Below are 21,324 nucleotides of genomic sequence, written 5' to 3' on the forward strand. Positions count from 1 at the left end.
CAACACAGTGCTGGTGGCCTTCACTTAACGACAGAGAGTGGGGGCATTTGCGAACAGCTGTCAATGGTAACAGACAAGCAACACTGCAAGAAACAACCGCAAAAATCAATTTGGGACGTACGGCGAATGTATCCGTCAGAAAAGGGCGGTGAAAATTCGCCTTAGTGAGTTACAGCTGCAGAAGACCAACGCGAGCGCTTTTGCTAACAACACGACATCGCCTTCAGCGCCTCTCCTGGAGTCGTGACTATATCGGTTGGAACTTAGCCGACTGGAAAACCGTGGCCTGGTCAGATGAGTCTCGGTTTCAGTTGGTAAGAACTGATGGTAGGGTTCGAGTGTGCCGCAGACCCCACAAAGCCATGGATGCAAGTTGTCAACAAGGCAGTGTGCAAGGTGGTGTTAGCTCCATAATGGTGCGGGCTATCTTTCCATGGAACGGACTTTATCTGTGCCGAGTGGACCGATCATTGACTGTAAATGGTTATCCTCGGCAACTTGGAGACCATTTGCAGCCATTCATGGACTTCACGTTCCCAAACAACGATATCGTGACACTGCGCCACAATTGTTCGCCATTGATTCAAAGACAATTCTGGACAGTTCGAGTGCATGATTTGGCCACCCAGATCGTCCGACATAAATCTCATCGAACATTTATGGCACATAATCGAGAGGTCAGTTGGTGCATAAGCCATGCAGTTGCAACACTTTCGCAGCTACGGACGGCTATAAAGACAGTATGGCTCAATATTCCTGCAGGGTGCTCCCAACGACTTGTTGAGGTCGTGCCCTATCGACTTTCTGCGCTACACTGGGCAAAAGGAAGTCTGTCGCGATATTAGGAGGTATCCCGTGAATTTGTCACCTCGATGTAAACTGATCAATATCTCAGTAGGTTCTCTTTTCCTGACACACACACATGCGGGAACTTTTCTAATAGCCCGCATCTCGTGGTCGTGCGGTAGCGTTCTCGCTTCCCACGCCCGGGTTCCCGGGTTCGATTCCCGGCGGTGTCAGGGATTTTCTCTGCCTCTTGATGGCTGGGTGTTGTGTGCTGTCCTTAGATTAGTTAGGCTTAAGTACTTCTAAATCTAGGGGACTGATGACCATAGATGTTAAGTCCCATAGTGCTCAGAGCCATTTTTTTTCTAATACACTACTGGCCATTCAAATTGCTACACCACGAGGATGACGTGCAACAGACGCGAAATTTAACGGACAGAAAGAAGATGCTATGATACGCAAATGATTAGCTTTTCAGAGCATACACACAAGGTTGCCGCCGATGGCGACACCTACAACGAGCTGACACGAGGAAAGTTTCCAACCAATTTCTCATACACAAACAGCAGTTCACCGGAGTTGCCTGGTGAAACGTTGTTGTAATACCTCGTGTAAGGAGGACAAATGCGTACCACCACGTTTCCGACTTTGATAAAGGTCGGATTGTAGCCTATCGCGATTGCGGTTTATCGTATCGCGACATTGCTGCTCGCGTTGGTCGAGGTCCAATGACTGTTAGCAGAATATGGAATCGGTGGGTTCAGGAGGGTAATACGGAACGCCGTGCTGGATCCCAACGGCCTCGTAACACCAGCAGTCGAGATGACAGGCATCTTATCCGCATGGCTGTAACGGATCGTGCAGCCACGTTTCGATGCTTGATTCAGCAGATGGGGAGGTTTGCAAGACAACAACCATCTGCACGAACGATTCGACGACGTTTGCAGCAGCATGGACTATCAGTTCGGAGACCGTGACTGCGGTTACCCTTGACGCTGCATCACAGACAGGAGCGCCTGCGATGGCGTACTCAACGACGAAGCTGGCTGCACGAATGGGAAAACGTCATTTTCTGGGATGAATCCAGGTTCTGTTTACAGCATCACGATGGTCGCATCCGTGTTTGGCAACATCGCGGTGAACGCACATTGGTAGCGTGTATTCGTCATCGCCATACTGGCGTATCAGCCGGCGTGATGGTATGAGGTGCCATTGGGTACACGTCTCGGTCACCTCTTGTTCGCATTGACGGCACTTTGAACAGTGGACGTTACATTTCAGATGTATTACGACCCGTGGCTCTACCCTTCATTCGATTCCTGCGAAACCCTATATTTTAACAGGATAATGCGCGACCACATGTTGCAGGTCCTGTACTGTCCTTTCTGGATACAGAAAACGTTCGACTACTGCCCTGGCCAGCACATTCTCCAGATCTCTCACCAACTGAAAACATCTGGTCAATGGTGGCCGAGCAACTGGCTCGCCACAATACGCCAGTCATTCGATGAACTGTGGTATCGTGTTGAAGCTGCATGGGCAGCTGTACCTGTACACGCCATCCAAGCTCTAACTCAGTGCCCAGGCTTATCAAGTTCGTTATTACGGCCAGAGGTTGTTGTTCTGGGTACTGATTTCTCAGGATCTATGCACCCAAACTGCGTGAAAATGTAATCACATGTCAGTCCTAGTATAATATATTTGTCCAATGAATACCCGTTTATCATCTGCATTTCTTCTTGGTGTAGTAATTTTAGTGGCCAGTAGTGTAGTTTTGGACAGCAGTACCTCGCGCTGTGAGCACCTGGACTGCCCCTGTGCTCCGCAGGCGGTGCGCAGCGCCTGCTGGCTGGCCGCCGGCCTGGCTGCGCTGGTGGCGGCGCGGCTGTGCGCGGCGGGCGGCCGCGTCCCTCGCTTCGCGGCGGCCGACAACCCGGCGGCGCGCCACCCCTCTCGGCTGACGCGCGCGCTCACCTTCCTGCTGCTGCCCGCGCTGCACGCCTGGCTGCTGCTCTGCCCCGCCACGCTCAGCTTCGACTGGTCCATGGACGCCGTGCCGCTCGTCCACTCGCCCGCGGACCCGCGCAACGCCGCCTCGGCCGCGCTCTACGCCTGCGTGGCCGGCGCGGTTCTGCTCGCCGCGAGGCGGTCTGTCCGCGCGGCCGCCGCCGCCGACCGCCGCCACTGCAAGCCGCCCGCCGTCTGCATAGACCACAACGCCAACCACAGCGTCGCCGCGGCCTGCCACCACAGCACGCAACACAGGCGAGTACTCACAACAAATATACCAGTGCGGCTACTCCCTCTTTACAATCGACATCGACACCTCTTGTTACAAAGGCTGGCCAGACAGAAAGCTGTCTGGCGGTAGTCCATGCAGCGGTGGTTGGCAGCTGCTTGCATCGTCGAGAATGCCACACAGGCAGCGCTTCCCACCGAATGGCTACTAGCACTGAGCGAAAAAATTTCTCTCCCGAATTTCTTGCTGTAAAAAATGCTGTATGTACAGGACATCAATTCTTGTTGTGATCTTCAGTCCACAGACTGGTTTGATGCAGCTATCCGTGCTACTCTATCCTGTGCAAGCTTATTCATCTCCCAGTACCTACTGCAACCTACATCCTTCTGAATCTGCTTAGTGTATTCACCTCTTGTTCTTTCTCTACAACTTTTACCCTCCTCGCTACCCTCCAATACTCAATTGGTGATCCCTTGATACCTCAGAATATGTCCCTTCTTCTAGTCAAGCTGTGCCACCAATTTCTCTTCTCCCCAATTCAATACAATACCTCCTCATTAGTTATGTGATCTACCCATCTAATCTTCACCATTCTTCTATAGCACCACATTTCGAAAGCTACTATTCTTTTCGAAAGCTTCTATTCTCTTCTTGTCCAAACTATTTATCGTCCATGTTTCACTTCCATGCCGGCCAGGGTGGCCGAGCGGTTCTAGGCGCTACAGTCTGGAATCGCGCGACCGCTACGGTCGAAGATTCGAATCCTGCCTCGGGCATCGATGTGTGTGATGTCCTTCGTTAGGTTTAAGTAGTTGTAAGTTCTTCGGGACTGATCACCTCAGAAGTTAAGTCCCATAGTGCTCAGAGCCATTTGAACCATTTTCTCACTTCCATACGTTGCTACACTCCATAAAAATACTTTCAGAAACGACTTCCTGACACTTAAATCTATACTCGATGTTAACATACTTTTCTTCTTCAGAAACGCTCTCCTTGCTATTGCCAGTCTACATTTTATGTCCTCTCTACTTCGAAAATCATCAGTTATTTTGCTCCCCAAATAGCAAAACTCCTTTACTACTTTAAGTGTCTCATTTCCTAATTTAATCCCCTCAGCGTCACCTTACTTAATTCCACTACATTCCATTATCGTCGTTTTGCTTTTGTTGATGTTCATCTTATATTCTCCTTTCAAGACACGATCCATTCCGTTCAATTGCTCTTCCAAGTCCTTTGCTGTCTCTGACAGAATTACAGTGTCATCGGAGAACCTGAAAGTTTTTATTTCTTTTCCATGGATTTTAATACCTACTCCGAATTCTTCTTTTGTTTCCTTTACTGCTTGCTCAATATACGGATTGAAAAACATTGGGGACAGGGTACAACCCTGTCTCACTCCCTTCCCAACCACTGCTTCCCTTTCATGCCCCCCGATTCTTATAACTGCCATCTGGTTTCTGAACAAATGGTGAATATTATTGAACTATTCTCTCTAATACTATTGAACTATATAAGACAAAATCGTCAAAACTTCTGAATGGTTTGCGTTAGGACGTTCAAACTGCACTGTTGGGCGCGAGGCACGATGGGAATTAGAATGCGCATGCACACGCGCTTTGTTGTTGTCGGTTATTTGAATGTGATAATGTCACGATACATCTACATCTACATGTATACTCCACTAGCCACCAAGCGATGTGTGGCGGAGGGCACAATTCGCGCCAGTAATATTTCCCCCCCTCTGTTCCACTCGCGGATCACGCGAAGGAAAAACGACTGTCTGAGCGTCTCAGTAGGAGCTCTAATTTTCTTTATCTTTGAATGGCCATCATTGCGCGATTTGAAAGTTGGTGGTAATAATAAGTGCTCTGTATCCTCGGTAAAGGTCGGATTTCGGAATTTAGTAAGCAGCCCCTTCCGTTTAGCTCGCCGTCTACCTGCAAGTGTGTCCCACTTCAAACTTTCTATGAGATTTGTATCGCTCTCGCGATGGCTAAATGTACCAGTCACGAATCTTGCCGCTCTTCTTTGAACCTTCTCAATCTCCTGAATGAGACCCAACTGGTAAGGGTCCCATACAGACGAACAATACTCTAAGACTGGACGAACTAACATACTGTAAGCTATTTCCTTTTTTGAAGGACTGCAACGCTTCACTATTCTACCAGTAAACCGCAATCTAGAGTCGCCTTACCCGTTACTTGTGTAAACTGATCATTTAATTTGAGATCATTTCAAATAGTCACACCCAGATACTTGACGGATGTTACCGCTTCCGAAGACTGGGCATTTATTTTGTACTCGTGCATTAATGGTGATTTTCGCCTTGTTATACGCAGTAGGTTACACTTACTAATACTGAGAGATAACTGCCAGTCATTACACCACGCATTTATTTTCTGCAAATCCTCATTGATTTGTTCACAACTTTCGTGTGATACTACTTTCCTGTAGACTACAGCATCATCAGTCTACGTAAATCGCAAACAGCAAAAAAATGGTTCAAATGGCTCTGAGCACTATGGGACTTAACATCTGTGGTCATCAGTCCCCTAGAACCTAGAACTACTTAAACCTAACTAACCTAAGGACATCACACACATCCATGCCCGAGGCAGGATTCGAACCTGCGACCGTAGCAGTCGCGCGGTTCCGGACTGAGCGCCTAGAACCGCTAGACCCGTAAACAGCAGCGGACCTATTACGCTGCCCAGGACTACACCTGAAGTTACGCATGTTTCTGTTGAAGTCACTCAGTTCCGGACGACATACTGCTCCCTGTCTGTTAGAAAACTTTCTATGCAACCGCATATGTCATCGGAGAGACCGTAAGCGCGCACTTTTTGGAGCAAGCGACAGTGCGGAACTGAGTCGAACGCCTTTCGAAAGTCGAGAAATATGGTATCAACTTGGGAGCCGGTATCTAGAGCCTCTTGTATACCATATACAAAGAGGGCCAGTTGTGTCTCGCATGACCTCTGTTTCCTAAAACCGTGCTGGTTACTGCAGATGAGCTTCTCAGAGTCTAGAAACGTCATTATGTCTGAACACAAAATATGTTCCATGATTCTACAACAAATCGATGTCAGTGAAATTGGCCGGTAATTATTTGCATCCGATTTCCTACCCTTTTTATAGATTGCTATGACCTAGGCCTTCTTCCAGCCCCGTGGAACTTTCCGCTGTTCCAATTATGTCTGATAGATGATGGATAAGAAGGTGCTATATTTGTAGCATAATCGTACGGGGATACCGTCTGGGCCAGATGCCTTCCTGGCGTCTAGCACTTACGAAGGCCTGCTATGCGAGCAATAACAGCCAACTGCGGTTCAAAGGAAGTTTGCGACCGAGTTGATACTTAAGACAACTGGTCCAAGTCTGCTAAAAATCAAGAATTTGTTTCGCAAGTTTGAGAGAACAGGCAGGTTGGACATATCGGTCGTCCAAAATGGGTGAAAATGCTGTGTTTCAAACCAGCGCCAGACGAGCTGCACAACGGCTAGGAATCAACTGCGAGATGCTGCTACAAATTGTCGTTGAGACCTGCATCTCTTCCCATACAAAATTCGAATCCGTCATCCATTATGCCCCAGGCCTGTGGAACAGCGTTAGTGTTTCGCCACCACTATTGTCCACAGAATTGACGAACAGGACTTTCATGTGAATATGGTTTGGTTTAGCGAAGAAGCCCAGTTTTATTTGGATGGGTTAGTCAGTAAGCAAAATTGACGCATTTGGGGGACTGAGAATCCGCATTTCGCGATCGGGAAGTCTCTTCATCCTCAACGCGTCGCTGTGTAAGTGTGCAATTTCCACTCACGGAATAATCACTGCGATATTCCTTGATGGCTCTATGACTATCGAACGTGAAGGTTTTGCAAGATGATTGCATCCCCGTATGATGTGGTTCATGCAAGATGGAGCTCGAACCCATCGAAGCAGGAGGGTGTTTGATGTTCTGGAGGAGCAGTTTGGGTGCCACATTCCAGCTCTGGCGTACCCAGAGGCCACTGGCATGGACCTCGATTGGCTGCCATATTATCCAGATCTGAACACATGCGAATCCTTTTTGTGGGGCTGTATTAAGGATATGGTGTACGGTAATAACCCGAAAACCATTGCTGAGCTGAAAACAGCCATTCAGAGCGTCATCGGCAGCATCGATGTTCTGACACTTAAGCAGGTCATGCAGAATTTCGCTATTCGTCTGCGCCACATCGTCGCCAGTGATGGCAGGCATATCGAACATGTCATAACCTAAAATCGAATATCTGTAGTGACGTTTATATGTTGAATAAAGTGTGTGCACGCCGTGGTTTGTAATTAATTTATGTTTTTATTCATATAGTTCAATACTTGTTACCCTGTAAATGAAGCAAAGCTACATCAACTGCTAGAGTTGGTTTTTCGGTAGAGTTTCTCCTTTTCTTTAAAAAATTATAAATGACTTGTTCAGGATTTTCCAGTTTTCTCATCTTGATAATACTTCGCATACGAGTCTGAGGAAAATAACTGGCACACAAAACTGATTTTTTTTGTCTTATAGTTTCACATCACTGCGTAATGGTGGGGTATCTATTTTTTCGATATTGTTTATTTTCCAAGTACTCTGCAGACTAAATTTTGAAGGGTTTGCAGTGAAAAATATGGTCGCTGTCTACTTTACGTTTCGTTCATTTTAGGTGATATGTTCCTGCGTAATAAATGTAGCTAAAATATAGGAATTGTTTTTAAATTTAGTATCAGAGCCATATCTGACTACAGTATGGAGAAAAAGAACTTGAAGAATTTTACTTGAGCACATTGATACCGTGCGTGCTACCTGAGCACGCTAAGTACAAGTACTGTAGGCTGCAGCTCAGTTGAGAACATTTCTGGAATAGACATACACGTTTCTCTAGTTTTGTGATCGCTAATTTTTATTTTACTTACTGCTGGAAGAAAATGAAGTAGAAGAAGACATTATACTACCCCAACAGTTACATAATGGAAAAACTGGTCCCGGAGGAGGTTCGAGTCCTCCCTCGGGCGTGGGTGTGTGTGTTTGTCCTCAGGATAATTTAGGTTAAGTTGTGTGTAAGCTTAGGGACTGATGACCTTAGCAGTTAAGTCCCATAAGGTTTCACACACGTTTGAACATCCCTTCCTTAGGACAGAGGTTGATAAATATTTCTTTACGGAACTTATCAGTCATTATGTATGTATTAAACGAAGACAAAATGGTCTGTGAGTTTTTCGGGTTAAATACTGCACAGTTTTACTATGTGGTAGGTCTTTTCAAAGAAGATTTTGGGAAGAATGCATCAAATGTGTACATATACGTATCCATACATAAGTCAGTACATAAACTTTTTACTGATTGCAAATGTTAGGCATGCAACAATTTTATTATGCCAAAGATGTTTCTCATAAATGAGATACTGCTTTATATTGTATTACAAAACAACTATGTGAAATAATATCTTCATTTGTTAGTGTCATAAGCAAGCATTAAAGTAATTCGTTTCGACATCGTACCATGTCAGGCTAGACAACAAATTTTCATTTAAGTTGCGCGGCCCTCCCGCCGGAGATTCGAGTCCTCCCTCGGGCATGTGTGTGTGTGTGTGTGTTGTTCTTAACATGGGTTAGTTCAAGTTAGCTTAAGTAGTGTGTAATTCTAGGGACCGATGACCTCTGCAGTTTGTTCCCTTAAGAACTCACACACATTTGAACTTTTTTTTTTTTTTTACTTATTTAAGTTGGGTTACAGGAAGTCCGATTTCAACAACGGTGGCGCTATGGTAGAGCGGTTCTAGGCGCTTCAGTTCAGAACCGCGTTGCTGCTACGGTCACAGGTTCGAATCCTGCCTCGGACATGGATGTGTGTGCTGTCCTTAGATTAGTTAGGTTTAAGTAGTTCTAAGTTCTAGGGGACTGATGACCACAGATGTGAAGTCCCATAGTGCTCAGAGCCATTTGAACCATTTGAACCAACAATGGTGGCGGTTCTTTTTCTTACGATTTTCTACATGTTGCTTTCTGTTTTGCTCACATTATTGCTTACGTATTTGCAGTGTATCTTCCAGATGCAGAGTGTAATATGTACTGATTGATTTACATCACTTAACACTTCACTACATTTTATGTAACATATTCGATGAACGAAAATTAAAATTTTTGCGAAAATATATGCCATTTTCATACAGTTTAGCTCCTGTATCAGTCCACACTTTGGCCTTCTTAAAATTGCTTTTATTGTCTCCATCGCCTGTGTTGGACAAGAAGTACTTTCTCACCTCTTCAATTAGCTTTTATGTTTGCAAAGAATCCACTGTGTGTGTTTTTGTTTGTTTGTTTGTTTGTTTGTTTGTTTGTGTGTGTGTGTGTGTGTGTGTGTGTGTAACGCCTTTCAAAGACACGGCCTGCCCGCCGCGGCTCAAAGTCGCAGACCACGCAGGCAGACCGCGTTCTGCGTGACCAGGCCTTAAGCCAGAAGACTAATTTTGTTGTGTCGTCGTTGCTACTGTTGAGTCTTGTACTATAGGAATAAAGGGAGAGGATGTTGTTTGGTGGCCATTATCCTCGTTATACAACACAACTGCACACATGTATTAACAGGGTGCTGGTGAAGTACAAGTCCCACCATACGATAACGTCAGACACCAAACTAGAATGCGAGTTAGTGCGCCACTGACTGAGCTAATGACTGAACGATTGCGCTAGTGACTGAGACAGAGCTAGTAGCTGAGACTGAGCCTCCGGTCCACGTCGGCAATCTAAATACACTACTGGCCATTAAAATAGCTACACCAAGAAGACATGCAGGTGAGAAACGGGTATTCATTGGAAGAATATATTATACTAGAGCTGAAATGTGATTACATTTTCACGCAATTTGTGTGCATAGATCCTGAGACATCAGTACCCAGAACAACCACCTCAGGCCGTAATAGCGGCCTTGATACGCCTGGAAATTGAGTCAAATAGAGCTTGGATGGCGTGTACAGGTACAGCTGCCCATGCAGCTTCAACACGATACCACAGTTCATCAAGAGTAGTGACTGGCATATTGTGACGAGCCAGGTCCTCGGCCACCATTGACCAGACGTTTCCAATTGGTGAGAGATGTGGAGAAGGTGCTGGCCAGGGCAGCATTCGAACATTTTCTGTATCCAGAAAGGCCCGTAAAGGACCTCCAACATGCGGTCGTGCATTATCCTGCTGAAATGTAGGGTTTCGCAGGGATCGAATGAAGGGTAGAGCCATGGGTCGTACACATCTAAAATGTAACGTCCATTGTTCAAAGTGCGAACAAGAGGTGACAGAGACGTGTAACCTATGGCACCCCATATCATCACGCCGGGTGATACGCCAGTATAGCGATGACGAATACACGCTTCCAATGGGCGTTCACCGCGATGTCGCGAAAACAGGGTTGCGACCATCATGATGCTGTAAACAGAACCTGGATTCATCCGAAAAAACGTTTTGCCATTCGTGCACCCAGGTTCGTCGTTGAGTACACCATCGCAGGCGCTCCTGTCTGTGATGCAGCGTCAAGGGTAACCGCAGTCATGGTCTCCAAGCTGATAGTCCATGCTGGTGCAAACGTCGTCGAACTGTTCGTGCAGATGGTTGTTGTCTTGCAAACGTCCCCATCTGTTCACTTAGGGATCGAGACGTGGCTGCACGATCCGTTACAACCATGCGGATAAGATGCCTGTCATCTCGACTGCTAGTGATACGAGGCCGTTGGGATCCAGCACGGCGTTCGTGTTACCCTACTGAACCCACCGATTCCATATTCTGCTAACAGTCACTGGACCTTGAAGAACGCGAGCAGCAATGTCGTGATACGATAAACGGCAATCGCGATAGGCTAGAATCTGGCCTTTATCAAAGTCGGAAACGTGATGTTACGCATTTCTCCTCCTTACACGAGGCATCACAACAACGTTTCACCGGGCAACGCCGCTCAACTGCTGTTTGTGTTTGGTTGGAAACTTTCCCGATGTCAGCACGTTTTAGCTGTTGCCACCGGAGCCAACTATGTGTGAATGCTCTGAAAGGCTAATCACTTGCATATCACAGCATCTTCTTCCTGTCGGTTAAATTTGGTGGTGTAGCAATTTTAATGGTGAGTAGTGTATTTACAACCATAAACTACACAATATTTCACCATCATAGCTTCACAAACTTAATAAATCGCTCACGAACGAATGATTATCAAACAGAAAGCACAAACCAACACGACCTATACGTACGGAGCTGCCAACCTAACAAAAGTTGAGCGTCACGATTTCCAAGAGTCCAAAGCACAGCAGTTGTGTATCCTGTTTTTATGGAGATCACTGGCGTATACTGCCACGCTGACGCCAACCCTCGGTGTCCGCATATATTGAATTCAAATGGCTCTGAGCACTATGGGACTTAACTTCTGAGGTCATCAGTCCCCTTGAACTTAGAACTACTTAAATCTAACTAAGCTAAGGACATCACACACATCCATGCCTGAGGCAGGATTCGAACCTGCGACCGTAGCGGTCGCGCGGTTCCAGACAGTAGCGCACAGAACCGCTCGGCCACCCTGGCCGGCCGCATATATTGAAATTCGTGCTGGCGGGCTTTTGAAGGCCTGCGCCCGAGCGGTGTCTTACAATGACACCACAATTTTCTCACGTAGAACACGAACACGGTCATGGAGATTGGATTGGGAAAGAAGGGGAAGAAAATCGGCCGCGCTTTTGAAATGGATCAACCCGAAATTTCCGTTCATCGATTTTTGGAAATCACGGCTAAACTGTATGGGTAATGGTAATGGTGAACTGAACATTAGAACACTAGTCCAATGTCTTCGCCACTGTGCCACATTGTTTGGTGTAGATAAACAGGTAGATTTCGCCTTCGCTTATCTATAACTGACGCCGCGCGGGATTAGCGGAGCGGTCTCAGGCGCTGCAGTCATGGACTGTGCGGCTGGCCCCGGCGCAGGTTCAAGTCCTCCGTCGGGCATGGGTGCGTGTGTTTGTCCTTAGAATAATTTAGGTTAAGTAGTGTGTAAGCTTAGGGACTGATGCACTTAGCAGTTACGTCCCATAAGATTTCACACACATTTGAATATCTATAACTGACTGAGTGGATGAGTGGTCGGAGGAAGTCCAGGCACCTCCAATAGGATCGTGTCTAGCACATCGGTGCAGTGTTCAAACCGATGTTCGGATTGAGAGCAGCTTTATCTTTTGACAGAATCTGAATCAAGGAAGTTGGATCTGATTGGCCATCAACGTGAATGTCGAAGAATGGTAACTCGTCAGTGTCAGTGTGTAACGCGTCCAGGAGTACAAATGGGTGGGGTACTGTGCATGGGGGCTTAATTATATATAATGCAAATAATTTTGATCTTTAGTAGCTGAATGTCCGGCTACGAAGTCTCGTAACCGGTTGGCCCTGATTAGTATTAGTACGCAATCTGACTGCATAAAATAACAACCAAGAATGAAAGGAAATTTTCGTTAACACAATTAATTCAGTCCCCAGCAACTATAAAGCTACGAAACAAAAACTACGAACAACAAAGCACAAGTGTAACTGTTCTGTGTGTGGAAGTGTGATTCAACGTACACATCTTGCACGGTTCTTCCTCAAAAAGACAAGATATTTTAAATACCATTTACACTGAATTAAATAAATAAAACTGAAATACTATACTTGCACATAGAAACCAGAATTACACTCTAATACATGAACACAAGCCAGATGCTTTGTTGACTGAACCTGTGACCAAGAGGCATTATTGTTTGACATTTGAAATAAAAATAAAAAAAATTATTACCTTCGTATATATTGACGAAACATACACTCTGATCATTACAACATCCACAATCGAACAGCATCGGCTGTCTAGCCCATCAGAACAACTGCATACAACATGCTCACAACTAGTCGCGGCTGCATCGGAACTCCTACTGCCCACTTCTCAATAAGTACTCTCCACGACGACTTTTCGACAAGCACTCTCCACTACCACATCTCAACAAGCACTGCCAGTGGAGGCGGCTGAATAATACTCTTTGGCGCAATCTCTGGCGCTGTGACTCAGTGTAGCCACCTTTCATATGCCCCTCCTCCACGGGCTAGAATTTGATGGTATTTTTGCCAGCATTGGTGGTGAAAATACCACCAAATTCGTCCAAAAAATACAGACAAAAATTAAAAAGTAATATTAATAAGTAAATATCACGTAACTAAATAAATTTTGGCTTTGCACTGACCCTTCAATAACCTAATATATAAAATACAGTGAGGAATACAAATGCTTGCATACATATGATTTTACATAATAGTTTACACAAGTATCTTGTGGTTAAACAATTCAATCAATAGCGTCAGCAATGACGAATAGATGCAGGTAAGAGTCTCATAACATCTCATAAACAGTAAACACACAAAAAATCAGTTTATACAAATATTCACATAAAATCCTTTCAGTAGTTCAATAAACACGTAGAGCTCCTCAGAGTAGTTGACAGTTCCAACAGTAGCACCCAGCAATGATCAACAGATGCAAATAGCAGTCTCATAACATTTCATCAGAGTATTTAAACAGCTTCAACAGTGGCACCCAAAAATGGCGAGCAGGCGCAGACACCAACAAGTGACATTATCTCAGTAGATGCAGTCCATCAGTGGCACCCAGCAATGTTGAGCAGGTGCAGACACCAACAAGTGACATCATTTCAGCAGAAGCAGTTCCATCAATGGCACCCAGCAATGTTGAACAGGTGCAGGTAACAGTCCATAATATTCACTATCACAATTAGCCAGTTCATCAGAGTTCATCAGCAGAAATTAAACACCAATGTTAAACAATTGCAGGTAACAGTCCATAATATTCACTATCACTGATTAGACAGTTCATTAGCATAAACTGAACATTTCTAAGTGGCATACATCAATGTTGAACAAGTGCATGTATGAACAACAGTTTGAATGCACACACAATTGCTTTTACAAAATTATTATTAATGCTCTTACACTAAACATACAAATTATAATAAACACACAAATGATCTCAGATAATTCTCATATTAAATATTACAAATACACAAATATCAGTAAACCTATAATATTTATGGGTGTCAGTGCAAGCCACAACAAACAAGAAAAATAATATTTAGGAGATAGGTCAGTACCAATTATTTGGGATTAGGAAAGGAAAACACACAAAACACACTCACTCATCTTTCATCCACATTAAGTACTACTGTGTAATTGAATAGTGTTAACTGTGTAAATGCAATTCTGTCAAAATTTGATGCTCAATATGTGTATAAAGTAGTAGTGGCAACAGTGTATAACAGTCAATGATAGTTAGTCAATGTCACAGTCATCATGTCAAGACCAATGTTTGCCAAGCCAGATCAAAATGTACAGTTGCTGAACAACTGTCAGTGTGCCAAGATATGCAAATGCCTCCTCTCTCCAAAAAAAAGTATATACTGCTTATTGATTTAACAAAGTGTGTGTGTAGACAATCTTCCTTCTACTTGAGTGTTCTAGTCTGGCATCTTCATCCTCCTTGTTCCATATAAACCAACAAAAAAAAAAATGCTCCTCACTTACTTTACCTCTTATCCACCAAAACTCCAATAATCATCAGCATCACATAATCATAATACTTCAATAATACCTCTTACGTCGATACACATAAACCTTATCATCAATATCATATACCTTACCTCTTGTCCACCAAAACTCCAATAATCATCAACTTCACACAATCTCAATACCTCAATAATACCTCTTCAATACGTCGACACATATAAACCTTATCGCCAATATCATTTCACTTCCGTAACAACTCTTTCCTCTAGTCAGTCTCCTCGAACAAGTACAGATAAAATCCTAGTGCAAACTTCAATTCATCATCCCATACAGTCCGAAGACACAATGTCCACACACAACCTCTGTGTAATCCATCTGATCCAAATCTTCTACTCATTATGAATTATAAAATACATTTTGATTACCTTGTTCATCATTAAATAAAAGAAATGCATACATGACCTCTAACAGCCTTCAGTTTGAATAACTTTCAGTAAGTAGGTGCGAGTACGTAGTATGAAAGATCACATAAGACTTTGAATGAATAAATCGTAATATTTCACAGTGTGTACACCACTTCAAGAATCATGGCAAAACAGAAGCAAACATGTGGAGTATTTCTTGTGTCAAGTGTCACTTGCTATTTCAATTGCTTACGAAGAATGCAGTGTAATAACTGTCAATGGTCTAAACCTAGTGTTGGTATGTCATGTCGTTAGCTTCCTTCCTAGTAACATAAATTTATACAGCTTCCATAAAACCTCCAGCTCATGTGACTTCGATGAAGTTTCTTGTACCAATGTCGTTCGTAGCATTATAGTAATTCATTTTCTTATCTTAAAATATAAGGCACTGAGCGTAAGCAAAACATGCAATAGCGAGTAAATATACCAGTAGAGAACAGTGTCAACAAGTGGATGCAGCACAATTCCTACAACGAGGCTCTGCCAAGCGAACAATCTATAATTAATACCATAATGTGACCTAAACTCCATGTTCGTACACCGCATATCAGCATTTCTATACACCAAATTCAAGAGTAGTTATGACAACAAAACAAAAATGTGTAAATATGCAATCCATAGGCAAAGCAGCAAATATGTATCTTACATAATAAACAGGTCATTAGCATCATATCAGCATAAGCAAATAAATGTTCATATGTAATCTTAATAAGTAAACATGAAGGCACAAGCAGATAAATCACAAAGTATAACTTACATACGTAACCATATCAGCACAACTAATCAGGTGACAATTATAATTTAAATAAATAAGCACAGCAGACACATAATAAAAAAAATGTGACATCAGTGAAAAAGCATAGCAGCCGAGCGATGCATAATATACATAAGTAACGACCCTGTTCATTAATCAATCATTGTCAATATCAGTTAACACGAAGTATGAATCACGTAATCGCGAGCAGCAAATTACGTCTAAAGTACGTACCAAGTGGAAATATGTTACCTGAAAAATAAACTCAATTAATAGTTACCTTTTTAGTTTATTACTTTCTTCTTCGAAATTACATTCTTCTTGAAATTTTCTCGATAGCAAGTCCTCTTAACGTCGGACACACACAGAATTTACCTGAAGTTCTTAAATATTTTATACAACCGTATCCTGAAAAATACTGAACGTTAATAACATAATTTATCAAGTCACTATAGCTTTATACTGAATTTAATCGGAGACATTCGACTGTGTATTTGTTTACGGCTGTCAGTGCATTCGCACTGAGCGCTCGATCAGCTGTAGGTACGCGTGACGTAGGAAGTAATTGTTTGCGGTCAACGACTGCCTTGTGCGGCGCGCAGACTTGACTGTTGCTTTGAGTATGTGCCGCCGCCGGAACACGGCGCGGTATCCTTGTACTCTCCGTGTGTTTACGTATGAAACGAAATGAAATGTCGTGTGGCTAAGGTCTCCCGTCGGGTAGACCGTTCGCCTGGTGCAGGTCTTTCGATTTGACGCCACTTCGGCGACCTGCGCGTCGATGGGGATGAAATGATGATGATTAGGACAACACAACACCCAGTCCCTGAGCGGAGAAAATCTCCAACCCAACCGGGAATCGAACCCGGGACCTTAGGATTGACATTCCGTCACGGTGACCACTCCGCTACCGGGGCCGGACTGTTTACGTATAACTGTTAGTTTCTCTAAAGTATGTCATTCCACAAAAATTTTAACGTTCGATATATGATGTATTCCCTTAGAGCGCCGAGATTTAAGAGTTTCTACTTCGACAGTGTTATCATGAATAATTTTGCGAACTCTATATGGACCGTTATAAAGCAGAAAAAATTTGCGACACAAGTCTTTTCCTTTGTGAGACAAACGGTGAGACTTAATTAACACCTTTTGACCAACTGACAAGGTTTTTAAACGACCAGGACGTTTAGCTGATTTCTCTCTTCTAGCAGCCGCAGATGCAATATTTTGCAGAGCCAGGTTCACAACTTCAGAATGCCGCAGTTTCCGTGTAGGCGGAAAAGGAACGATTTCAGAAATGCGATTTGTCGGTGCTTTATTTTCTAATATCAATATAGGCGGTAAAGAAGTTGAATCATTAGGGAGTTCATTCAGAATGTTTTGAAAAATATGAAGATACCGATCCGACGTTCTGTGATTCTGATGACAATAAAGTCGACACAATTTATTGATTCCCTTCATCCATCTCTCTGAAGCATTAGATTGAGGGTGAAAAAGTGAAATGAAAATTGGTTTAATCTTACGACGCCGTAGAGTACGAAGCCAAATTTTAGAACGAAACTGTGATCCATTATCTGATATAACTTTATCAACTTCTTTAAGAAAATGTTTCATGAAAGCGGTAGATACTGAACGAGCTGTTGCTTTGCGTAAAGGTGTAAAACACACATATTTTGATGTCAATTCCACTGCTACCAAAATGTACGCAAAACCATTAGTAGAACGAACCACTGGACCGAACAAATCGACTGCAGCCATCTCCTTTAATATCGCTGGAATGATAGGAAACAACGGTGCTCTGTGAGAAATAGTCGGCGGCTTAGCCTTTTGACATAATTTGCGTTTGGCAAGAACAGATCGAATACGTTTTTCCATATTACTGAAGTAGCAATTTTCTCGTAATTTATGAAAGCATTTTCTGGGACCAAAGTGTGCATAACTGAAATGTGTATACCAAATCAGTTTATTGACCCACTCATCAGGAATACAAACTAACCAAATAGAGTTGTCGACCGATTTTCGTTTAAAAAGAATATCGTTGCGAACTAAATAATATTGTCTAATCGCTACGCTTTCCTTTCTCCTCCACTTCTCCTTAATGTCCTTCCAGATTGGATCCTTGTTTTGCTCCTTAGCGATGTCCTGGAGCGAAGACGAAATAAAATTCTCAAACGCAACACCTTGAATATACATCAAACAATAATTGTTTCTTTTGCAGTCCTCCTCAGCACTTTGTTTCAAACCCATAGGTGCACGTGATAAAGCATCAGCAATAATATTTGAAGAACCCTGTATGTAAACAATACTAAAGTCAAATTCCTGTAGGTACAGCGCCCATCGTGACAGTCTTCCATGAGTTAATTTTGTTGACATAAGAAATTCCAGAGCTCGATGATCGGTGTAAACCTTAGTATGTCTGCCAAACAAAAATGTCCGAAATTTTGTGAAAGCCCAAATAACAGCCAAGGCTTCAAGTTCCATTATCGAATAATTCTTTTCTGATTTAGAGAGAACACGACTTCCAAATGCAATAGTTTTCTGTACTACAACGCCGTTTTCTTCTATCTCTTGAAATAAGTGTGCACCTAGGCCTTTGTATGATGAGTCCGTTGCCAAACAAAAATCTTTAGATAAATCCGGATGTGAAAGAAGTGGAGCAGCAACTAAAGCATCACGAATTTGTTCAAATTCTGACTGAGCTTCCTCATCCCAACACCAATTAGAATTCTTTCCAGATAGTTCACATAAACGAGGTGTGGCCAAATCGTCCAATCTAACAAAGCGTCTAAGAAAATTACAGACACCAAGAAAACTACGAACATCACGTTTTGTAGTAGGAACAGCATAATTACGAATAGCGTCTAGTTTCTCTGGATCAGGGAGAATACCCTCTGTAGAAATAATATGACCAAGAAATATCACCTGAGAACGACCAAATTCAGATTTTTCCAAGTTCACTGTACTGCCAACTCTTGCAAAAATATGTAATAATGAATCCAAAATTTTGTTGTGCTCACTCCAAGAACGTTTACGAATAAGAATATCGTCAACATATCAAGTAATATTATCACGAAGATAAACAGGTAACATTTCGTTTAAACTACGAATGAATGCTGCTGAAGGTACAGTAAGTCCAAACGGTAATTTCCGAAGTTGCTTTTGGGTAAAATAGTCATATCCGGTTATTCTTTACCGACTCTCTAGATAGATTGATAGTCGAAGAGTTGTTTTGATAGATGCAAAGAATAGTAAAAGAGTAGGCAGCAGTGCAGAAAACTAAAAGGGAAATAGCACCACTACAGCTTGGGGCCCTGTGCACGCTACGGCACATATTCACTTAGCGTAGTGAATCCCCTGAGGACATTTACATCTTCCGGCTAAAGCAATGTGTCTTATCGATTGTGGCAGCTTAATCAAACAAATGCGAATTAATTCAGTCGGGCTATAAGGGTTGGAAAGGAACTGATTCTTTCGAATCATGTCTTCAAAATATTCTGCTGGCATGCGGAACTCAGACTGTTTAAAATTACGCTGCATAATAAGACTATGTTTGACTCTGTCTTGCGTGTTTTCGGACCAATATGCCGATAGAAATGCATGATAAAAATCATTTAGATTATTACAATCTCTAATAAGTGCGCGCATCCGCGTCGCCGGTTCGTTTTCTAAATATCCACACATAAATTCCAGTTTGTGACTTGGCGGCCAATTTGGTGGAAGTGCGTACATTAATTGATCTAACCATGAACATGGATGTATGTCATTCTTAGAATTGCGAAAGATCTTAAATTTCCGAACAGTTAAAAAGTGTTTATAGTCAAAGTTTTCTCCTCATGGCGACAAAGACCTACCGCGTCTGTCCCAGTCCGAATGTCGATTATTGTCAAGTTCGCGCGCCTGGCGCTCTCTTGTTGCTTCTCGTAAATGAAATAAATTATTTTCTTCAAAGCCCTCTGCTATCTGTCATTCCAAATTTCTTCTGCTGTCATTTCCCACGATTTCGCCTTCAATTTATTTGACTTGCTTTTGTAATGCCTCAAATTCCCTTGTAACGTGTTCATTAAATTTTCCCTGACTTTCAACATGTTTATTTATGCTCTGGACCTCTTCTGTTTCTGCAAATGGCAATGGAGCTGTATCATCTGAATCTCTGTCCCCATTTAAACTAAGACTTGTCAATTTATCTGCAATCTCCTCAACTCTTTCCGATAAGTCACCTATTTGTTCTTTCTGTTTATTTACGTCTTCCGTAAGTGTCGCGACTCGGGTTTCAGTATTGACACATTTAGTAGTTAACTGTTCATACTGTTGTGTTAGGTTATTTATTCTGTCATTTGGTACGGATTCCTCGATTTTTTCAAGTATTTCTTCCTTATCGTGTGCACGTTGTAAATTTAACTCTGAAAATTTTTGTACTATCACGCGATCTCTTTCTTCCTGTTCTCTATCCTGTTCCTTTTGTCTGATTTCTATTGAAATTAATCTATTATTGTGAGCATTCAAAATCGGTTGTACTTCTTCTCTAATTTCTTTCTTTAATTCATCTTTCATGTTTTTGAAACATATCCCTATTCGTGAGTCTAACCGTGTTTCCATTGTTCTCATATCAGTTTCTAACCGTGTTGCCAAAGTTCCCATCTCTGTTTTTAATTCAGATCCTAACTGCGATCCCAGTGAGTCTAACCGTGTTTCCATTGTTCCCATATCTGTTTTAATTGTTCCTATTTGTGATCCCACTGTTTTTAATTCAGATCTTAACTGTGTTTACATTGTTCCCATCCGTGATCCCAGTGAGTCTAACCGTATTTCCATTGTTCCCACATCTGATTTAATTTCAGATCGTAACTGTGATCCCACTGTTTTTAATTCAGATCCCAAATTAAATATTGCACTCATCAACTGCTCCATATTAACTGGTTCGAAATTCCTTTCACCCCTAACATTTCCCGCAAAACCAACTTCTTCCATCAAAGCTGTAAAGCTATCTGTGCTCGATACTATTCCAGAATCTTCTGTCGTTAATCTCGTATTCTGAAAATTTTTTGATTGTGAAAAATTTTGAACTGGTTCCGGTCTATTTTCCCGACTTATTAAATTGTTTTCTACTTCGTTATTCATCATACCGTTCTCATGTCTTGGCGAGTTCGGCATGTTAACAATTTCGTCATTCTCACTGTACATCATTTTTGCCTTTTTCATCGACCGCGTAATCATTTACAAAACATACAAAACTCGTCACTATACGAAAATTACACACAATGACACTTTATCTCCAACAATAACATTCACACGAAATGCTTCCCGACAAACACGATTAACGAACAGTTGAAATCTTCATAATTGCCCAAAATTGTCAAACCCGTATACAATACATCAAAAATTAAATTCTGCCAAAATACCATTAAAAGAATAACAAGACAACTACAAATGTTCAGTTACCAAATCTACACATGCAATATAGACTACAATTACTAAACTACGAATTACTACAACAA

General features: G+C 42.7%; 1 protein-coding gene across 1 annotated transcript in view; it reads left to right on the forward strand.

The window, feature by feature from the left end:
• The window catches only part of LOC124622820 (protein O-mannosyl-transferase TMTC2-like), a 902,746-nt gene that overhangs the window by 320,628 nt on the left and 560,794 nt on the right, over positions 1 to 21,324 (forward strand). Inside the window, exon 6 of the mRNA XM_047148612.1 lies at positions 2,615 to 3,051. Within this exon, the coding sequence (XP_047004568.1) occupies positions 2,615 to 3,051 (437 nt within the window). The remainder of the gene's footprint in view (positions 1 to 2,614; positions 3,052 to 21,324) is intronic.

The sequence above is a fragment of the Schistocerca americana genome, chromosome 7 (genome assembly GCF_021461395.2).
Source record: "Schistocerca americana isolate TAMUIC-IGC-003095 chromosome 7, iqSchAmer2.1, whole genome shotgun sequence".
In the NCBI taxonomy this organism is placed as follows: Eukaryota; Metazoa; Arthropoda; class Insecta; order Orthoptera; family Acrididae; genus Schistocerca; species Schistocerca americana.